The sequence below is a fragment of the Salmo trutta genome, chromosome 3, assembly GCF_901001165.1.
Source record: "Salmo trutta chromosome 3, fSalTru1.1, whole genome shotgun sequence".
NCBI lineage: Eukaryota > Metazoa > Chordata > Actinopteri > Salmoniformes > Salmonidae > Salmo > Salmo trutta.
This window is the reverse complement of record NC_042959.1, coordinates 30,052,270-30,068,175: the sequence shown is the minus strand read 5'-3', so window position 1 is coordinate 30,068,175 and position 15,906 is coordinate 30,052,270. Positions and strand designations below refer to the sequence as shown.

Below are 15,906 nucleotides of genomic sequence, written 5' to 3'. Positions count from 1 at the left end.
CGATTCTATACTGCGATTTGATGTTCCAAACAGATTGCTCACTATATGTCTGCTGCAGCAGCGAGACATGACAAAACTAGTTTTAAAATCAGTCATGGAAGTACGTGCTGAAAACATGTTGGCTCACAAAAAAGAAGCAAAACAAAAACAATTGCCACATACATTTTACCGTTTTAAAGGGTCAGCCATAACAGAGCTACTGGATGTAATGACCAGATGCTTATGTCTCCGCCCTATCAAACGGATTCGTTGTCCACAGAGCGGAATGGCGGGCTGTCAAACTCCTGCCTATTCTTCTCTTTGGATTGGTGGATACATCTCGTTATTTGAATATTTGATGAGGGTTGTTGACGTCAACTGCCTGTAATCAATGGAGAGTGAGATGTTACGCTACCCTCCTGAATATGCATAGACTGTCTCAAGTTACATGTTCATCTTAGATACAAAGTGTTGCCGGGGTGTCACGTGCATCACATTTATCAGGACAGTCGTAACAACCTAAGGATTGCAAAATTTCTATTCGATCAAATAAGAAATTCATTTTTATCTTGACTAAATTCGACACATTGCCCCCACATACAAAAACTTAACTTGCTTAACAATGAATGATCTGCCTAATGTGGCCAGATCTTGGGAGGAATAAACCCTCTCGCGGCACCCCTGGAGCAAATTAGACTTAAGAGCACATCAGATTTTAGCTCAAGAGCACATCAGATTTTTCACCTTGTTGGCTCGGTTATTCGAATCAGCGATCTTTCGGTTACTGGCCCAAGATGATGGAGAACAAGCTATAGGATGAAAAATACCGGAGTTTTTGCCCAGGTAAAGCAGACCAGCGCTAGCTAAAACAAATAAAAAAATTGTTTTTACAAATCGATATTTGTAGTCGAAGTATCGCATTAATATCGTCCAAAAATATTTTGTGATAGGTAACTGTATCAACCCCCCCATCACTAAATATGAACATACAAAACTACCCAAGTATTAAAACACTAAAATAATTAAGTAAACATGACATGAACAAAAATAAAAAAACAAGATGCCTAAGTATTTTATTTTGACATGCTCATTGGCATTCTTGCTGCCACAGCACTGAAAATAATAGCAGTTACAGTATTGATATGATCCTATTCTCCAGTTCCTTTAAAACCCGTTATATACCTCATATGAAGAAAAACGATCATGAGGGATAATATCTCACTTGACAGAAAACAAGTACTGGTTTAAAAAATAAATAAATAACTAACTACTCTCTGGTGTCAAGTCTGCAGAATCAAATTGCAGCACCAGGTCAAGTAAAATAAGCATTCACTTCTCCAGTATCACACTCCCACACGTTGTTTGATCCAGTTGATTCTTCCTGCATTGTCCTGAACTGGGACCCTATTGGCCGATGCCGCTGATAGGCAACCTACATCAGCCTATGAGGTTGGTCCCTGGGCTCCCTGAAGCTGACATCACAGAGCAGTGAGAGGTGGTCGGAGGGGTAGTGGTATGAGGGCAGGCGGTCAGGTCCTATCTGTTCCTCAGTGGGTATGTCCAGCAGGGTGTCCACAGTGAAAGCACCGTGAGAGTACCAGATGTAGTCCAGGGTACAGCAGCTCTCCCCTGAGGGACGGATCTTCCAGGTAGTGTAGGCCGGCTCCGTCTGCCCGTCTGCACTCAGCAGCTTATAGGCGGAGTCCAGACCCAGGGGGGAGGACATAAAACGCCTGTACACGTCCTCCGTGGGCTCAGCGTTAAAGTCCCCACACACTATCAGAGGCACCCCCTCTGTCCCACTCCCTCCCCCAGGTCCCCTACTGACTGGGTCTGACCCAGCCGCCCGCGAGGTGATAGCCTTTAGGCTCTGCAGCAGGTCAGCCCCTTGGGCCCCCCTCAGCCTCTCCCAGCCGCTCCTTGCCTTCAGGTGGGTCACGGCCACGCACAGCCTCTGGCCCGTCTCCCGGCAACGCAGCGTCTGCACGATGGCCACCTGATTGGTAGGCAGCATCATGGCAGAGAGGCGCAGGTGGGAGGTGTGGAGGAGGCTGAAGCGGGCGCGGCGGTAGAAGAGTGCACAGCCGTCAGGGCCGTTGTTGCTGGCCACGTCCAGGCAGGGGGACCAGGGCTTGGGCAGGAATGTGCTGTGGTAGCCCAGGCTGGCCAAGATGGGCTGGAAGGTGTCGTAGTAGTGGTCCACTTCCTGGAGACACAGGATGTCAGGGCGGTAGGTGAGGATCTCTTCCAGGATCAGGTACTTCCTCTCAGCCCAGTTCAGAGCATCCAGAGGACATTGCACAAAGCCATCCTTACCCTCCCCTAGAGCTGAGAGGAGGAGAGAGGACAGTTACCAGACATTAGCAGTAGACATTACTGTATAGCGTTGTACACTTCACCCCATTTCTGATCGAAAGCCATTGTGAGCACTGAGCAGTACGATGGTCTGAAGTCTTAAGAGCTAGAGTCTTGGATATTCATAGAGTGTACAAAACATTAAGAACACCTGCTCTTTCCATGACAGACTGACCAGGTGAATACAGGTGAAAGCTATGATCCCTTATTGACACCACTTGTTAAATCCACTTCAAATCAGTGCAGATGAAGGGGAGGAGACAGGTTAAAGAAGGATTTTTAAGTCTTGAGACAATTGAGACATGGATTGTGTATGTGTGCCATTCAGAGGGTGAATTGGCAAGACAAAATATTTAAGTGCCTTTGAACGGGGTATGGTAGGTGCCAGGTTCACCGGTTTGTGTCAAGAACTGCAACGCTGCTGGGTTTTTCACACTCAACAGTTTCCTGTGTGTATCAATAATGGTCCACCACCCAAAGGACATCCAGCCAAACTCAATACAACGTGTCAACTGTGGCAGGCATTGGAGTCAACATAGGCCAGCATCCCTATGGAACGCTTTTGACACCTTGTAGAGTCCATGCCCCAATGGGGCTGTTCTAAGGGCAAAAACTTGGGGGGGGGGGGTGCAACTCAATATTAAGAAGGTGCTCATACAGTACATGTTCTGCTCTGGTGGTCTTCTGTAATATATAGTCTATCATCTATCAGAGGTCTATGTACCTTGAGCTAGGATGTTCCATGTCATGACCCGTATGGATGGCGTTTGCTGCTGCTCATTGTTCCTGTATTGGTGCTGGTGTTTTGGGTCTGCAGGGTAGACCAGGTCCCGGTGTGGACGGGCCGGCCGGTTCTGGAGGATCTCCTCGCACTCCTTGAGCAGCTGGTCTGGGTCGGCCTGCTCCAGGCCCTCCGGGTCCTGGTCTGAGTCCTGGTGCTCTGGGTCGTAGTCCTGCTGGGCCAGTGGAGCACTGTTCAGGGTCTGGGCCAGGGTACCAAACAGCCTGCTGCTGCTACTGCTGCCCATCAGACACACTGAGGACAAGGAGACAACATATTAGAGAAATACAAAACACTGCACACATACAGCAGGCGCACATAATCACACACACCCACACACACGAGACATTGTAAAACATGAGTGCTGTCATGTTACCCTGCAGTCAGCAGAGACTGTCTCTCAGGCTCTCACACGAAAGACCATGTCTGAATCAGACTAAATAAATAATCTGTAACCACTTGTATATGTGGCATGCAATATGCTCTTAGGTGGACGAGTCAACAGCGATACATTATTTTGCTCCGTTTACCAAAACAATGCCCACAGATTAAAAAGGCTAGCACATTCACAGGACGACAGACAGGCAGACACTCCCTCGTGAATTAGGCTCCGACTCATCCTCTGCGTTCCTTGGAAGCCATTTTGTGAGCGAGAGTAGCTAGAAAAAGAATAGTTAGAGTGGATCTAAAGAGAGACATACATAAATAAGCTTGATAGAACTGTGGTCAAACCGATCATCTCCGTCCTTAGACTACGTACGTCACTGTGGTTTAGTGAAATCCTCACCACTGTTTTGTCTCGTTTATCTCGGTGTCTGAGAACAGCAGCACTACTCTCTAGCTCTATTCCTCTCGCTGTTTTGATGACTCCTTCACTGTCTTTCTCCTCCTTGTACTTCAGTTTCTTCTGATTTTTTTCCCCCCACTCAGTCGATTTTCAGACAATCCGACTCCTTCCACTTTAGTTCTCTGCTGCTTTCAGTTTGTCGTACTCAGTCTCTCTCCCCCTCTGTCTCAGTCCCTCCCTCAGTTTTTGTGTCAGTGTGACATTCCAGCTAGTGACAGCGTGACTGTTTAGACACAGTTAGTCTGTGTGAGACTGATGGGAGGACAAGGGAAGGGAGAGAAAGGAAAGGAAGGGGGAGGATATGAGGTCATCACCATGGCTAGTCATATGTCAGGTGGAGCTGACAGATCGATGCATCCGGACACTTGGAAAACACACAGGGGAGTGGAAGGTGGACAGTAACACACTTGAGTTGCCCACACACTTGAGTTGCCCACACACTTGAGTTGCCCACACACACACACACACACACACACACACACACACACACACACACACACACACACACACACACACACTTGGAGTGCATGGGGGCAAGGGTTGGCGAGTTACTCAATACCCAGGACACAGTGTTCTAGTGCAGGATCATGTTTACACACTATAAACTTCTCCAGAGAGAGAGAAAAGCAGGGAGGAAGAGCGCAGTATTTATTTGCTACCATTTGCTGACCTCTAGTGGAGCTGCAGTTTGGATTCTGGAGTTATTACTTATTCTTCTCATCTGAAACGTTTTTTTTTACCTACAGACACATTTCAGATGTGAACACATATCTTCACATCTTACAACTATTTCTTAGAGCGCTCTTAAATACGGTCCAGACAATTTTCTCAGTCGAACACTCAGTTTTTCCGATTGAGTTGAGAGATGATAGACAGTTACTCACAAAGAAAACGTAGAGTCGATGGAGAAGAATCACACACGCCCTCTTTTAAAAATCTTGCTTTGTGATTCACGCTCGACCCAGTGTCCAGGCTGTCTCCATGGCGCTACATAGAGCACTCTCTCTCGTGCCTCCTCTCTGTTTCTCTCTCCTTCTCTTTCTCCAGGGGTTCTTTCTCCTGAGAGAGATTGGACTCTTCTGAAACTGATGTATTGACGTGAAAGAATGTTCCGGAGCAAGCGGATGTGACTCTACTGCTCGGTGTGTGTGAGAGTATAAGAGACTGGACTGCTCTGTGTGTGTGAGAGAGAGAGAGAGTTTTCGAGAGACGGGGATTCTGCGAGCTACCGAGCATTCCTGAATAGACCAGTGTCAAACTCACTCTCCTCTCTTCATCCCCACTCTGCTCATCTGGCTGCCACAATGGCTTATTATAACCGTCCCGTGACGGTCACACACATGGCATACAACCACTCGCATAGAGATATGGCACACAAACATCATAAATGACCAAATTAAATGAGATTAGTGTGGCTTGTCCTTAGTTAATCTGTGTGATAGAGGAGAGACTCAACTGAGTGGAATGTGATTCAATAAGCTGACTCAGTCTGCTGCTCATAGAGCACATACACTGGAATGCTTCAGGGCCCCATTCAGCACGAGTATTGAACTGCTGCATGTACAATATGTTGAATGTACATACGGTATGTGGCATCCGAGTGTAGGTGTTTCCCAAACATAAGGTTAAAAATAGCTGGAAACACCGGTGGAGTGGACATTATGTTTCTGACTCAACTGAGAAAGAACATGACTGTTTCTGTGTTTTCAGTTGGCTATACTTACTTTACTTAGCATCTCCCTAGAGGACAAAAGCTAAAAGAAAGGAGACGAAGGAAACTGTTTCAATAATTGGCATGTAGACCTACTCAATTATACTGTAGACCTAAAATCTGTTGTTCTCCATAAAAAAAATACTGCGTTGACAGCACAGCAGGCCAGGCCTATCTACGGGCCTACATTTCAACTGGAGAGCAGAATCTCTCCATAGGAATGTTGGTGACATCAGCGTTGAATGAGACAATCACATGACTGCTCCAGGCAATTATCAAATGAAGGATGGGAGCATGACAGAGATTAGGTAGCCAGGTAGACTAAAATTCAAACATTTGGGAAGCAGGGGGTCAATGCCCCTTGAAGTCCTGTCCATGGATAGGAAGGAGATGTAAGGGGAACAGCAAAATAGCCTGGTCCCCTCATTTTCAGAGTGTTTCTGAGTGTGTGTGCGCCTGAGTGTTTGCTTGTTTCAAAGTTTGTCACTTGCACAGGACACAGCAGGTGTAAAACAGTACAGTGAAATGCTTACTTGCAAGCTCTTTACCATCAATGCAGTAATAAAACTAATAATAAAAGGTAAGAAAACACAAGAAATATGAGACAAGAAAAAACTAATTGTGTGCATTCTTAAAGCTGGACTCCTTAGTTGAAATAAAGTGTGTTTTGGTAAACAGCTGAGGGATGAACCTGGACAAATGTAAGCACTCATATTCAAAGTGAGAGCTATGTATGCAAGAACTGACCATCTATGATATCAAAATTATAGTTTTAACCATGTTTTGGAGGCAACAGTATTTGTTTACATTTACTTTGTTTACAAACATTGGAGTATAACAATCTTATATTTTGGGTTCTGATAGGGTATGACAGTTGAACTAAGCTCATGAGACATTTAAGTTATATTCTTCAAGAATCAAAATCCAAAATGGATGTAGCAACTTAGGATTCTAGCTTCAATAAGGAAACCTCTCGAGTCGTAACACAGTTATGCACCACTAATCTCATTAAAACAGGCAGCACTCCAAGGAAGAAACCAAATTAAGCTATTTTGGTTTATACTTTATACCCCCATCATCATTAGATAAGTTTAACCCACTGGTGGAGTCAAACCAATAAACCCCCTCATCCACACTCTAGACATTAATATATCAGTGTACTGTTAGCTGAGAGGTACAAGGGCTTCTCTCACCATGACCTGATTTTACGGACATGACAGAACCTAAAATAACTTAACCCTTCTGACCTCCTCCTCAGTCAGCACGGGTAGGAAAAGGTGTGCTGCCAGTTTTAATGAGATTAGTGTTGCATAACAGTAATGAGGTCGGCTTTTATTTTTTGGTCTGACCTTTTGTCTTGTTGGAGCCATTTAGCGGAGTGGTTGAACAGAGATGGCATAGGAAACATACCAGATCTCCAGCCTTTTTTATACTACAGTAAATGGTTACAGGCTAGACCAGGGGACTTGAGCAGAGGGTTGGGACATCATAAATCATTTGTACACTGCAAGTTGACTGCAAGAAGCAGATATAGTATGACAAAAACAATGATTTCCAACATGCTTACATTGGGAACAGATTTCCTAAATTAAAATCACTGAGCTGATTTCCTGGTGATTTTACAGTATTTAAAAAAGGGTAGGAAGCATGAGTTTGCACTATACACCATTTCTCAACGTCATATGGAGAATCTACTCTGTGCTCCCATGTTCATTTGCTAACTGTAGCTAGCTCAAGCGCTTCACGGACTGTGTGGCTGTGTTATCTAGTGGGAACTCGTTAGCACGGCAGGCTCTGGTGCCTTCTTGCGCTAATTGTGTAGTTCCTTGTCTGTTATCTATTTTGTTTTGTCAACTTTTTGGCATGTTCTCTTTGAAGTAGGCTATGGGAGTTCCGTAACCTTTCCCACCTTGGCTTAGTGCTAGTGCGCTAGCTGACTGACATCTGGAATCTATTTTGGTTCTCTCTCACTATATAGCTATTGGATTTCCCTCACCGACTCTCCCTCGGCCCGGTGAAGCACCTGCCTCCCCCTGGCTTTGGTAGCTAACTCAGCCTGCCCTCTTTCATTATTGGATGGGCCCCAGCCAACAATCTGCAAGTCTCTGCTCTCTCTTTGCTTGTGGTCTGTGGTTATGTTTTAGTTGTGTTCTAGCTGGTCTCCAGTTGTTGGGCCCTGGCTTGCCAACCATAACTGTGATGGTTGGCTAGGCTGGCTAATATCTAGTTGGCTAAAAGCTAAAGTTAGCTGGCTGGCTAAGATAACTGCATATAGCTAACATTCTTTAGGAATAAGCTGGCTTCCCGGGTCCTCCATTTTACATCACACCCATGAAAAACATTTTCCAACATGACTTTGGCATTCTGATCAGTTTTATGTAATAACTCCAAAAACAGAAAAGTGAGGTGTAACTTTGCATTGGGACTTTTGATGTGTATACTAATGCAAATCCATTTGTTACCAGATGCTACCCTCCACAGCATAACCTTCACTCCAGATCAAAATGCCAAACCTACAACCTAATTTTGGACAGACCAGATACAACTTCAATTAGCACTGAGGCATGAAGTGAAAGGTATCGAAGCCTTTGAGCCCAACACATGGCAGGAGTCTCACAGGATACCCCTCCCAAATCCAGAGGCCTTGAAGCACCCTCCTGCTGTTCAGGGCCATCCACTGACATTTTCTACAAGAAATCTGCCTCCAGAAATAAAGCTTCTCCCAAATGGGTGTGACTCCTACTCCCGCTGCCTGCTGCTTGGATTCCACCTGGCGATCTGTTCACCGTCTGCCATGGCTTGTCTCCCCCTGTCTGGTACAGGTACCTCCACCACACCCCCCCCCTACCAAGCTTTCGCTCGCCTCCAGCACACAGGCACTGTATGGGGCGAGTGACTCTGAACTTACAATGGCTAGCCCCAAGTCCATTTAAAAAAAAAAATTGTGCATTTTGCCTCATGACTCCTGCATGCTTTGTTGGCTATGAACTTTCTTGTTTACCCTACCGTGGGACAGACTGTTTGTTCCCACACTCAGGACGCTGACTCTCTAATGGTTACACAGACTTTTGGCCCCCCATCCTATTCTAATCACCTCTCGCTGGCTTTGTATTCATGTTACCTGATGAAATTGCTGTATATTATGATCCTGTTGCCATCTAATGCACATTCAAATGTCAGAAATCAACACTGCAGAGCTCTCCCTGTCCTCTGCCGTGCCTTGATTGTTTTACTGTTGTTGATATCTGGAAATGTGCATGTACAGCCTGGCCCATCTACTGTTGCTAGCCCCAATTCTGACTTGTGCTCTGATATCTGTTTCACTGATTTCTGCTCTCGTAAAAGACTGGGTTTTCTGCACGTTAACACAAGAAGCTTATTACCTAAAATGGATCAATTGAAAGTGTGGGTTCACAGCTCCAATCCAGATGTGTTGGTCATTACTGAGACGTGGTTAAGGAAGAGTGTTTTGAATACTGATGTTAACCTTTCTGGTTATAACCTTTTTCAGATCTTCCAAAAGTGGGGGAGTGGCAATCTTTGCCAAGGATCACCGTCAATGCTCGGTTGTCTCCACCAAGTCTGTCCCCAAACAATTTGATTTGTTGGTTTTAAGCATTAAACTTTCAAATAGCTCCTCATTGACTGTTACGGGGTGTTATCATCCTTCATCAGCCCCGGCCTGTACCCTACCTGCCCTAAGCTCTCTCCTGGCCCTTTACACTAAGTCTGAATTTGTCCTGCTAGGTGACCTAAACTGGGACATGCTTAAACTACCTGACCAAGTCCTAAAGCAATGGGACTCCCTAAATCTTTCTCAGATTATTACCAATCCCACAAGGTGACTCCAAAACACCCAGATGCTACTCTCCTCGATGTTATCTTCACAAATAATCCTGATAGGTATCAGTCTGGTGTTTTCTGTAATGACCTTAGTGACCACTGTTTTACAGCCTGTGTTCGTAATGGCTGCTCAGTGAAATGTCCTGTCCTGATTTGTCATAGACACTTGCTAAAAACCTTTAATGAGCAAGCCTTCCTTCTTGACCTGGCCTCTGTAAATTGGTATAGAATAAGCTTGATATTGCTAACAAACATGCCCCATAAAGAAAATTTGAATTAAAAACTGGTTCAGCCCCTGATTCGACCATGATCTGGCAGAGTTACTCCACCTCAAGAATTGCATTTGACGAAAGGCTCGGCACATGCATACTCAGGCTGACTGGCTCTCGTTCAGGCAAATGAGAAATAAGTGCACTCAGGCTATCCGGAAGGGCAAAGTTAGTTACTTTAAGGAGCAGTTCTCTCTCTGTGGGTCTAGAACCAAGAAGCTCTGGAAAATGGTTAAAGACCTGGAGAATAAAACACTCCTCTTCACAGCTACCCATGTCCCTTAAAGTTGATGTGGTTGTAACTGACAAGAAGGACATGGCTGAGCTCTTTAAAATCACCACCTCATTAAGTCAGGATTCCTATTTGGCTCAGCCATGCCTCCTTGCCCATCCAACATTTCCTCATCTCCCACCCCTTCTAATGCGACTAGCCCTGATGATCCTCCCTCTTTTTCCCCTGCCCTACTACAAAGTTTCTCCCTGCAGGCGGTCACTGAGTCTGAGGTGCTAAAGGAGCTCCTTAAATTTGACCCCCAAAAAACATCTGTGTCAGATGGTTTAGACCCTTTCTTCTTTAAGGTTGCTTCCCATATAATAACCAAGCCTGTCTCTCCTCTCTGGGGAGGTTCCCATTGCTTGGAAGGCAGACACCATTAGTCCTTTATTTAAAGGGGGAGATCAAGCTGATCCTAACTGTTATAGGCATATTTCTATTTTGCCCTGTTTATCAAAAGTGTTAGAAAAACTTGTCAATAATCAACTGACTGGCTTTCTTGATGTCTATAGCATTCGCTCTGGTATGTAATCTGGTTTCCACTCAGGTTATGGATGTTTCACTGCAACCTTAAAAAGGTCCTCAATGATGTCACAATTTCCCTTGATTCTAAGCAATGTTGTGCTGCTATTTTTATTGACTTGGCCAAAGCTCTTGATACGGTAGACCATTCCATTCTTGTGGGCCGGCTAAGGAATATTGGTGTCTCTGAGGTGTCTTTGGACTGGCTTGCTAACTACCTCTCTCAAAGAGTGCAGGGAATAAAGTCAGAACATCTGCTGTCTTAGCTACTGCCTGTCACCGAGGGTGTACACCAAGGCTCTCTCCTATGCCCCACGCTCTTCTCAATTTACATCAACAACATAGCTCAGGCAGTAGGAAGCTCTCTCATCCATTTATATGCAGATGAGTCACTCATCTATATGCAGTCTTATACTCAACTGGCCCCTCCCTGGATTTTGTGTTAAACGCTCTACAACAAAGCTTTCTTAGTGTCCAACAAGCTTCCTCTGCCCTTAACCTTGCTCTCAACACCTCCAAAACAAAGGTAATGTGGTTTGGTAAGAGGACTGCCCCTCTCCCCACAGGTGTGATTACTACCTCTGCGGGTTTAGAGCTTGAAGTAGTCACCTCATACAAGTACTTGGGAGTATGGCTAGACAGTACACTGTCCTTCTCTCAGCACATATCAAAGCGACAGGCTCAAGTTAAATCTAGACTTTGTTTCCTCTATCGTAATCTCTCCTCTTTCACCCCAGCTGATAAACTAATCCTGATTCAGATGACCATCCTACCCATGCTAGATTATGGAGACGTAATTTATAAATCGGAAGTAAGGGTACTCTCGAGCGGCAGGTAAGGGTGCTCTCGAGTGGCTAGGTGTTCTTTACCATTCGGCCATCAGATTTGCCACCAATGCTCCCTATTAGATCACGTCACCGCATTCTATACTCTTCTGTAAACTGGTCATCTCTGTATACCCGTCGCAAGACCCACTGGTTGTTGCTCATTGATAAAACCCTTTTAGGCCTCACTCCCCCCTATCTGAGATATCTACTGCAGCCCTAATCCTCCACATACAACATCCATTCTGCCAGTCACATTCTGTTAAAGGTCCCCAAAGCATACACATCCCTGGGTCGCTCATCTTTTCAGTTCGCTGCTGCTGCTGCTATTGACTGGAATGAGGTGCAACAAACACTCTTTATCTCAATCTTTTCATTCAAAGACTCAAATCATGGACACTCTTACTGACAGTTGTGGCTGCTTTGCGTGATGTATTGTTGTCTCTACCTTCTTGCCCTTTATGCTGCTGTCTGTGCCCAACAAATGTTTGTACCCTGTTTTGTGCTGCTGCCATGTTGCGTTGCTATCATGTTGTGTTGCTGCTATGCTATGTTGTAAAGTGTTTCTGCCATGCTGTGTTGTAAAGTGTTGCTGCTATGCTATGTTGTCATCTTAGGTCTCTCTTTATGTAGTGTTGTCTCTCTTGTCATGATGTGTGTTTTGTCCTATATTTTTATTTAATTTATTTTTATTTCCAGCCCCCATCCCCGCAGGAGGCCTTTTGGTAGGCCGTTATTGTAAATAAGAATTTGACTTGCCTAGTTAAATAAATAAAAAAACCTGATGGTTATGATTATGTTACCTACCCTTTTAAATGTCCAACAATGAAATAAATACATTTACAATTATATATATATATATATATATATATATATATATATATATATATATATATATATATATATATATATATATATATATATATATATATATATATATATATATATATATATATATATATATAAATAATGATAGAAAATCAATGAGGCAGAGGCAAACCTGTACGCTAGGAGGAAATAGCCTACCCATACAAAATGTCATTTTATTTCTATGGAATACCCTCGGACTGTTTTTACTGGTCCAGTCCTTTGCGGTGAACAAGCTATCCAGGACAAGCAGCGTGAGGGAGAAAGGCCACAGGAAAGGAGACCCCCTTGAGATGCTGAAGAGGTCAACCCTGAGCCTCTCAGTGGCACGGTTGTTGCGTAATGCTGTTCTGGTCAATTTTGTCAACAATTATAGTGACTAAAATATTCATCAAACACCTATTTTTCAGTGGCAATTGACTATAACTGACTAAATAGACCTAGAAAAAACTATCAGTAAACAAAAATGATTTTTCATTTCAGTTGACTAAAACAAGATTAAATTATCTCACTGACTAAAATATGATTACTAAATAGACCGGACAAGAGTTTAGAGAGATAAGCACAAATAATAGCAGCATAGATGCACAGTTCTGTTCAGCAATGGGAGGGACTTGCCACACCCAGCACACGCAAGTGGTGAGTGTGGGCAGACAGGTTCCACTCCGGATTATACATCCCCGTCACCACCAGCTTTCTAGTTAGCTACACTTTGCCTGGTTAAGAAAGCTGCTTTACGAAATTAAAAACAATAATAGCATTGAGTTAATTAATTAAACAGTCTAGCTATGTTTTTCTCTCTCTTGAGTATAGAAAAGTAGGCGGTCTTTGAATTTGTAGTCTTACTCAACACTCCTACATTCTCCACTGCATTTCATAGCCAGGTTATGTAGGCCAATAGTCTCCCTCTTTTCCTCTGAGAAAACAGCCTGATTCCTTACCGTTCAAAAGATATGATCCAAAATACCAGCGCGTAGTTTTTTCTGTCTGTCGTGAATTGGTGTGCGGCATTTTACATTTATCCAGGACCATTTTAAAACTAGGCTACTTGCGGATCGGACCGTTATTAACCATGTTTAGGCTACATCTTGTTCAGCCATGTTACCTCATTACATAGCTTTAGATAACAACCTGGGGCGTGTTCAGCAGGATGCAGTGTTTTGTAACGTTCAGATTTAAGCTATATAGAACAAGCATGCCTCTCTGACATGTTGAATAAGGAATAACTTTGTCTCTACTCATGGAATTTCTATCTGCAACGTTTAAGAATGGTTTGCAACTGATCGTGGTCCTAGTAACATTACCAGTAGCCTATATGCAAACATTTGGTGGCACAGAAAGAAAGAAAAAGGGATAGCTAAAATGTCTTGACTAAATTCCTCTTGCCACTACACTAACTTTATTTTGAGTTAATGTGGACCCAATGACTCAGACTTGAGCACTGGGACTTCAGCCATAGGGACTTGTGACTCAAGCACAGGAGACTCAATTCGGACCAAGGTTTAGTGACGCGACTACATCGCTGTTCATTAGCCCCCATTCTACCTTTGGACATCAATAAAATAAAAAGTGCCAACAATTAAGTCTTGAACTAACATTGTTATGAAAGTGACATGGGACAAACTAAAAACAATAAAACAAACTCTCTCTCTCTCTCATATTTTCCACGTTTTGAATGTCTGAAGATGTAGAAGCGCATATGAGACTTCACATAGGCCTAATCGGTTTGAATAATAATTCTGGCCAAACAATAGAAATACACCCCTCCCAACCGTAGGCAATATTGTTTAGAATGTTATTTAAAACAGAACCCAACAAAATGTATTATATAATTGTCATTATTTTTAAACAGACATGAGAAAGGTCTAATAAGATGCCTCCTGAACACTGAACATGCCTACCTGGTATAGAGCTCACTGACGCGGGCGATGAGCCGCGTGATTTCACCTGTGGCTTGCAGCGTCTGCCGTCTTCTCCTCCGGTGTGACAGTGCCGTGGAGCCGGGAGGGATAATTTCTTCGGAGGTGGCTGTTTCTTAGCTGCCGGCCCCAGGGAGGAGAGACAAAACGCTGCCAAGTCTCGGTGGAAGAAGGAACACCGACGAGCCGGATACATGCCTCGCGCCGGTTCTGCTACAACTAGTGTGGCCAAATGAACGAGAGAGCGGTGAGAAGATACTGTAATAGCCTCACTTCAGTCCCAACACTCGATAATCCTGTCAAATAATAACTATTTGTATACAAATAGAGATATCATTCTACGGACACAAAATGTTGGTCACTGCGGCATTCTTTCACGTTTGTATCAGAAACAAAGTAGCCGGCAAATGTTTCATCATATTTCTGACAGGCTCTTTGAACTAGAGTTTCGAGGGTGGATAACGAAGAAGGAGGATTTTAAAACCCTAAATACAGAGGCTGGAAAATATCTTGTCAATACAAATATATCCTTAGTAATTATTAGTTTAAAGATACCCGTAATCAAACCACATTACGCATTATATTGAGAGATTTAAAGCAACTTTCGCAAAGAACCCCCCTAATTCAAACTGCCAATGGATTGATCTGTACAGTAGCGTTTTCATAACAAACAGGAAGAGGGCGGGTTTAAGGGTAGGGAGAGGGCGTGGTCTCACCTCTGATCTAATCAGAGGCCAGTGCGCGTGTTGGAAAAACAGCATAATGACGCAAATCTCTCCAAACAAAACGCCACCTCTCCTCCCGCGCCCACATGCTTATGCAATGTCCTGTTATGTCAGCAACTGTACGTTTGGACTAGGCTAATAGCGTTCTAAAAACAGCTTTACACACAACATAACCTACACAAGCATTGTAATACAAATAGTGAAATAAACAATATCAAATAAGGTAGGCCTAGTGAACAAAACAACCGTTTTACAAGGCATACTTAGGGCTTTTGCATTCAGACATTTCCTATCAGTAACATATCCATTAAAGTTGGGCATGCCAGATAATCTATGACATTGGTTTCCAGACTTGTGGTCGGTACCCCATGTGGGGTCCCCTGAAATTGAAATGTTGCCTGCTTGAGAAAATCTTTAATCTTATCAAACAAATGAATAACCGTTTTCTCTTTAAATGGGTTGACACCTTTTAGTGTCAACTAAGAACCTCTTAGACTCTTACAATATGCTTTCATGTCATGATTATGTGTTGGGGCAGCCTGTGGGACCTAAAATTGAGTAAATATGCCCCAACAACTATTGGATGATGGTTAAGTGGAATTAATAATTTATTATCTAATGTTGTTATATAACTTACCAGGCGGGTCAAGGGTCTTCAGTAGTCAAAGTTTACTCCAGTTAATCATTGATCAGGGGGGATCATTTACATACACACCACCCAGACAGGGGTTTTCTAGTGCAGCAATCCTGCCTTGAAATATCTGCATTTATGTAACATTGTTATGAACAGCAGAATAGACCAAACAACAACAAATAACAGGTTTCTTATTGCCTGCACATGTACAGTACGCTTTGCTGTAGAGAACAGGAGCTAAAGTAGAGAGAAAGTTCTATACACGTTGGCACATAGGAGATGGATGAGCGTTATATATTGCGTGTGTGTGTAATGCTGACAGGTGTGCGGCTGAATTAAGACACATGCCCATGTCT

The 15,906-nt window shown here is 43.7% G+C and overlaps 1 protein-coding gene across 3 annotated transcripts; it reads right to left on the bottom strand.

Annotated features, from left to right (window-relative positions):
• Window positions 1-1,027: 1,027 nt before the first annotated feature.
• Window positions 1,028-14,826, bottom strand: nocta (nocturnin a). Of its 3 annotated transcripts, none has more exons than XM_029729416.1 (3): window positions 14,174-14,826; window positions 3,059-3,370; window positions 1,028-2,307 (listed from the first exon to the last, which is right to left on the bottom strand). In XM_029729416.1, exons 1-3 carry the CDS (start codon window positions 14,385-14,387, stop codon window positions 1,412-1,414), a joined length of 1,422 nt encoding a protein of 473 aa, XP_029585276.1. In that variant the 5' UTR covers window positions 14,388-14,826; the 3' UTR covers window positions 1,028-1,411. The 3 variants fall into 3 exon arrangements, with proteins under 3 accessions (XP_029585276.1, XP_029585293.1, XP_029585284.1); XM_029729433.1 differs by lacking the exon at window positions 14,174-14,826 and adding an exon at window positions 4,847-6,451; XM_029729424.1 differs by lacking the exon at window positions 14,174-14,826 and adding an exon at window positions 3,903-4,417.
• Window positions 14,827-15,906: the final 1,080 nt, after the last annotated feature.

Excerpts from the sequence above, each read along its gene's own strand:
- nocta (XM_029729416.1), bottom strand. The coding sequence starts at position 14,387 with ATGTATCCGGCTCGTCGGTGTTCCTTCTTCCACCGAGACTTGGCAGCG. Across the intron at positions 3,371-14,173 it reads GTCAGTGAGCTCTATACCAG|TGTGTCTGATGGGCAGCAGT; the intron begins GTAGGCATGTTC and ends CCTTGTCCTCAG. Across the intron at positions 2,308-3,058 it reads ATGGAACATCCTAGCTCAAG|CTCTAGGGGAGGGTAAGGAT; the intron begins GTACATAGACCT and ends TCCTCCTCTCAG.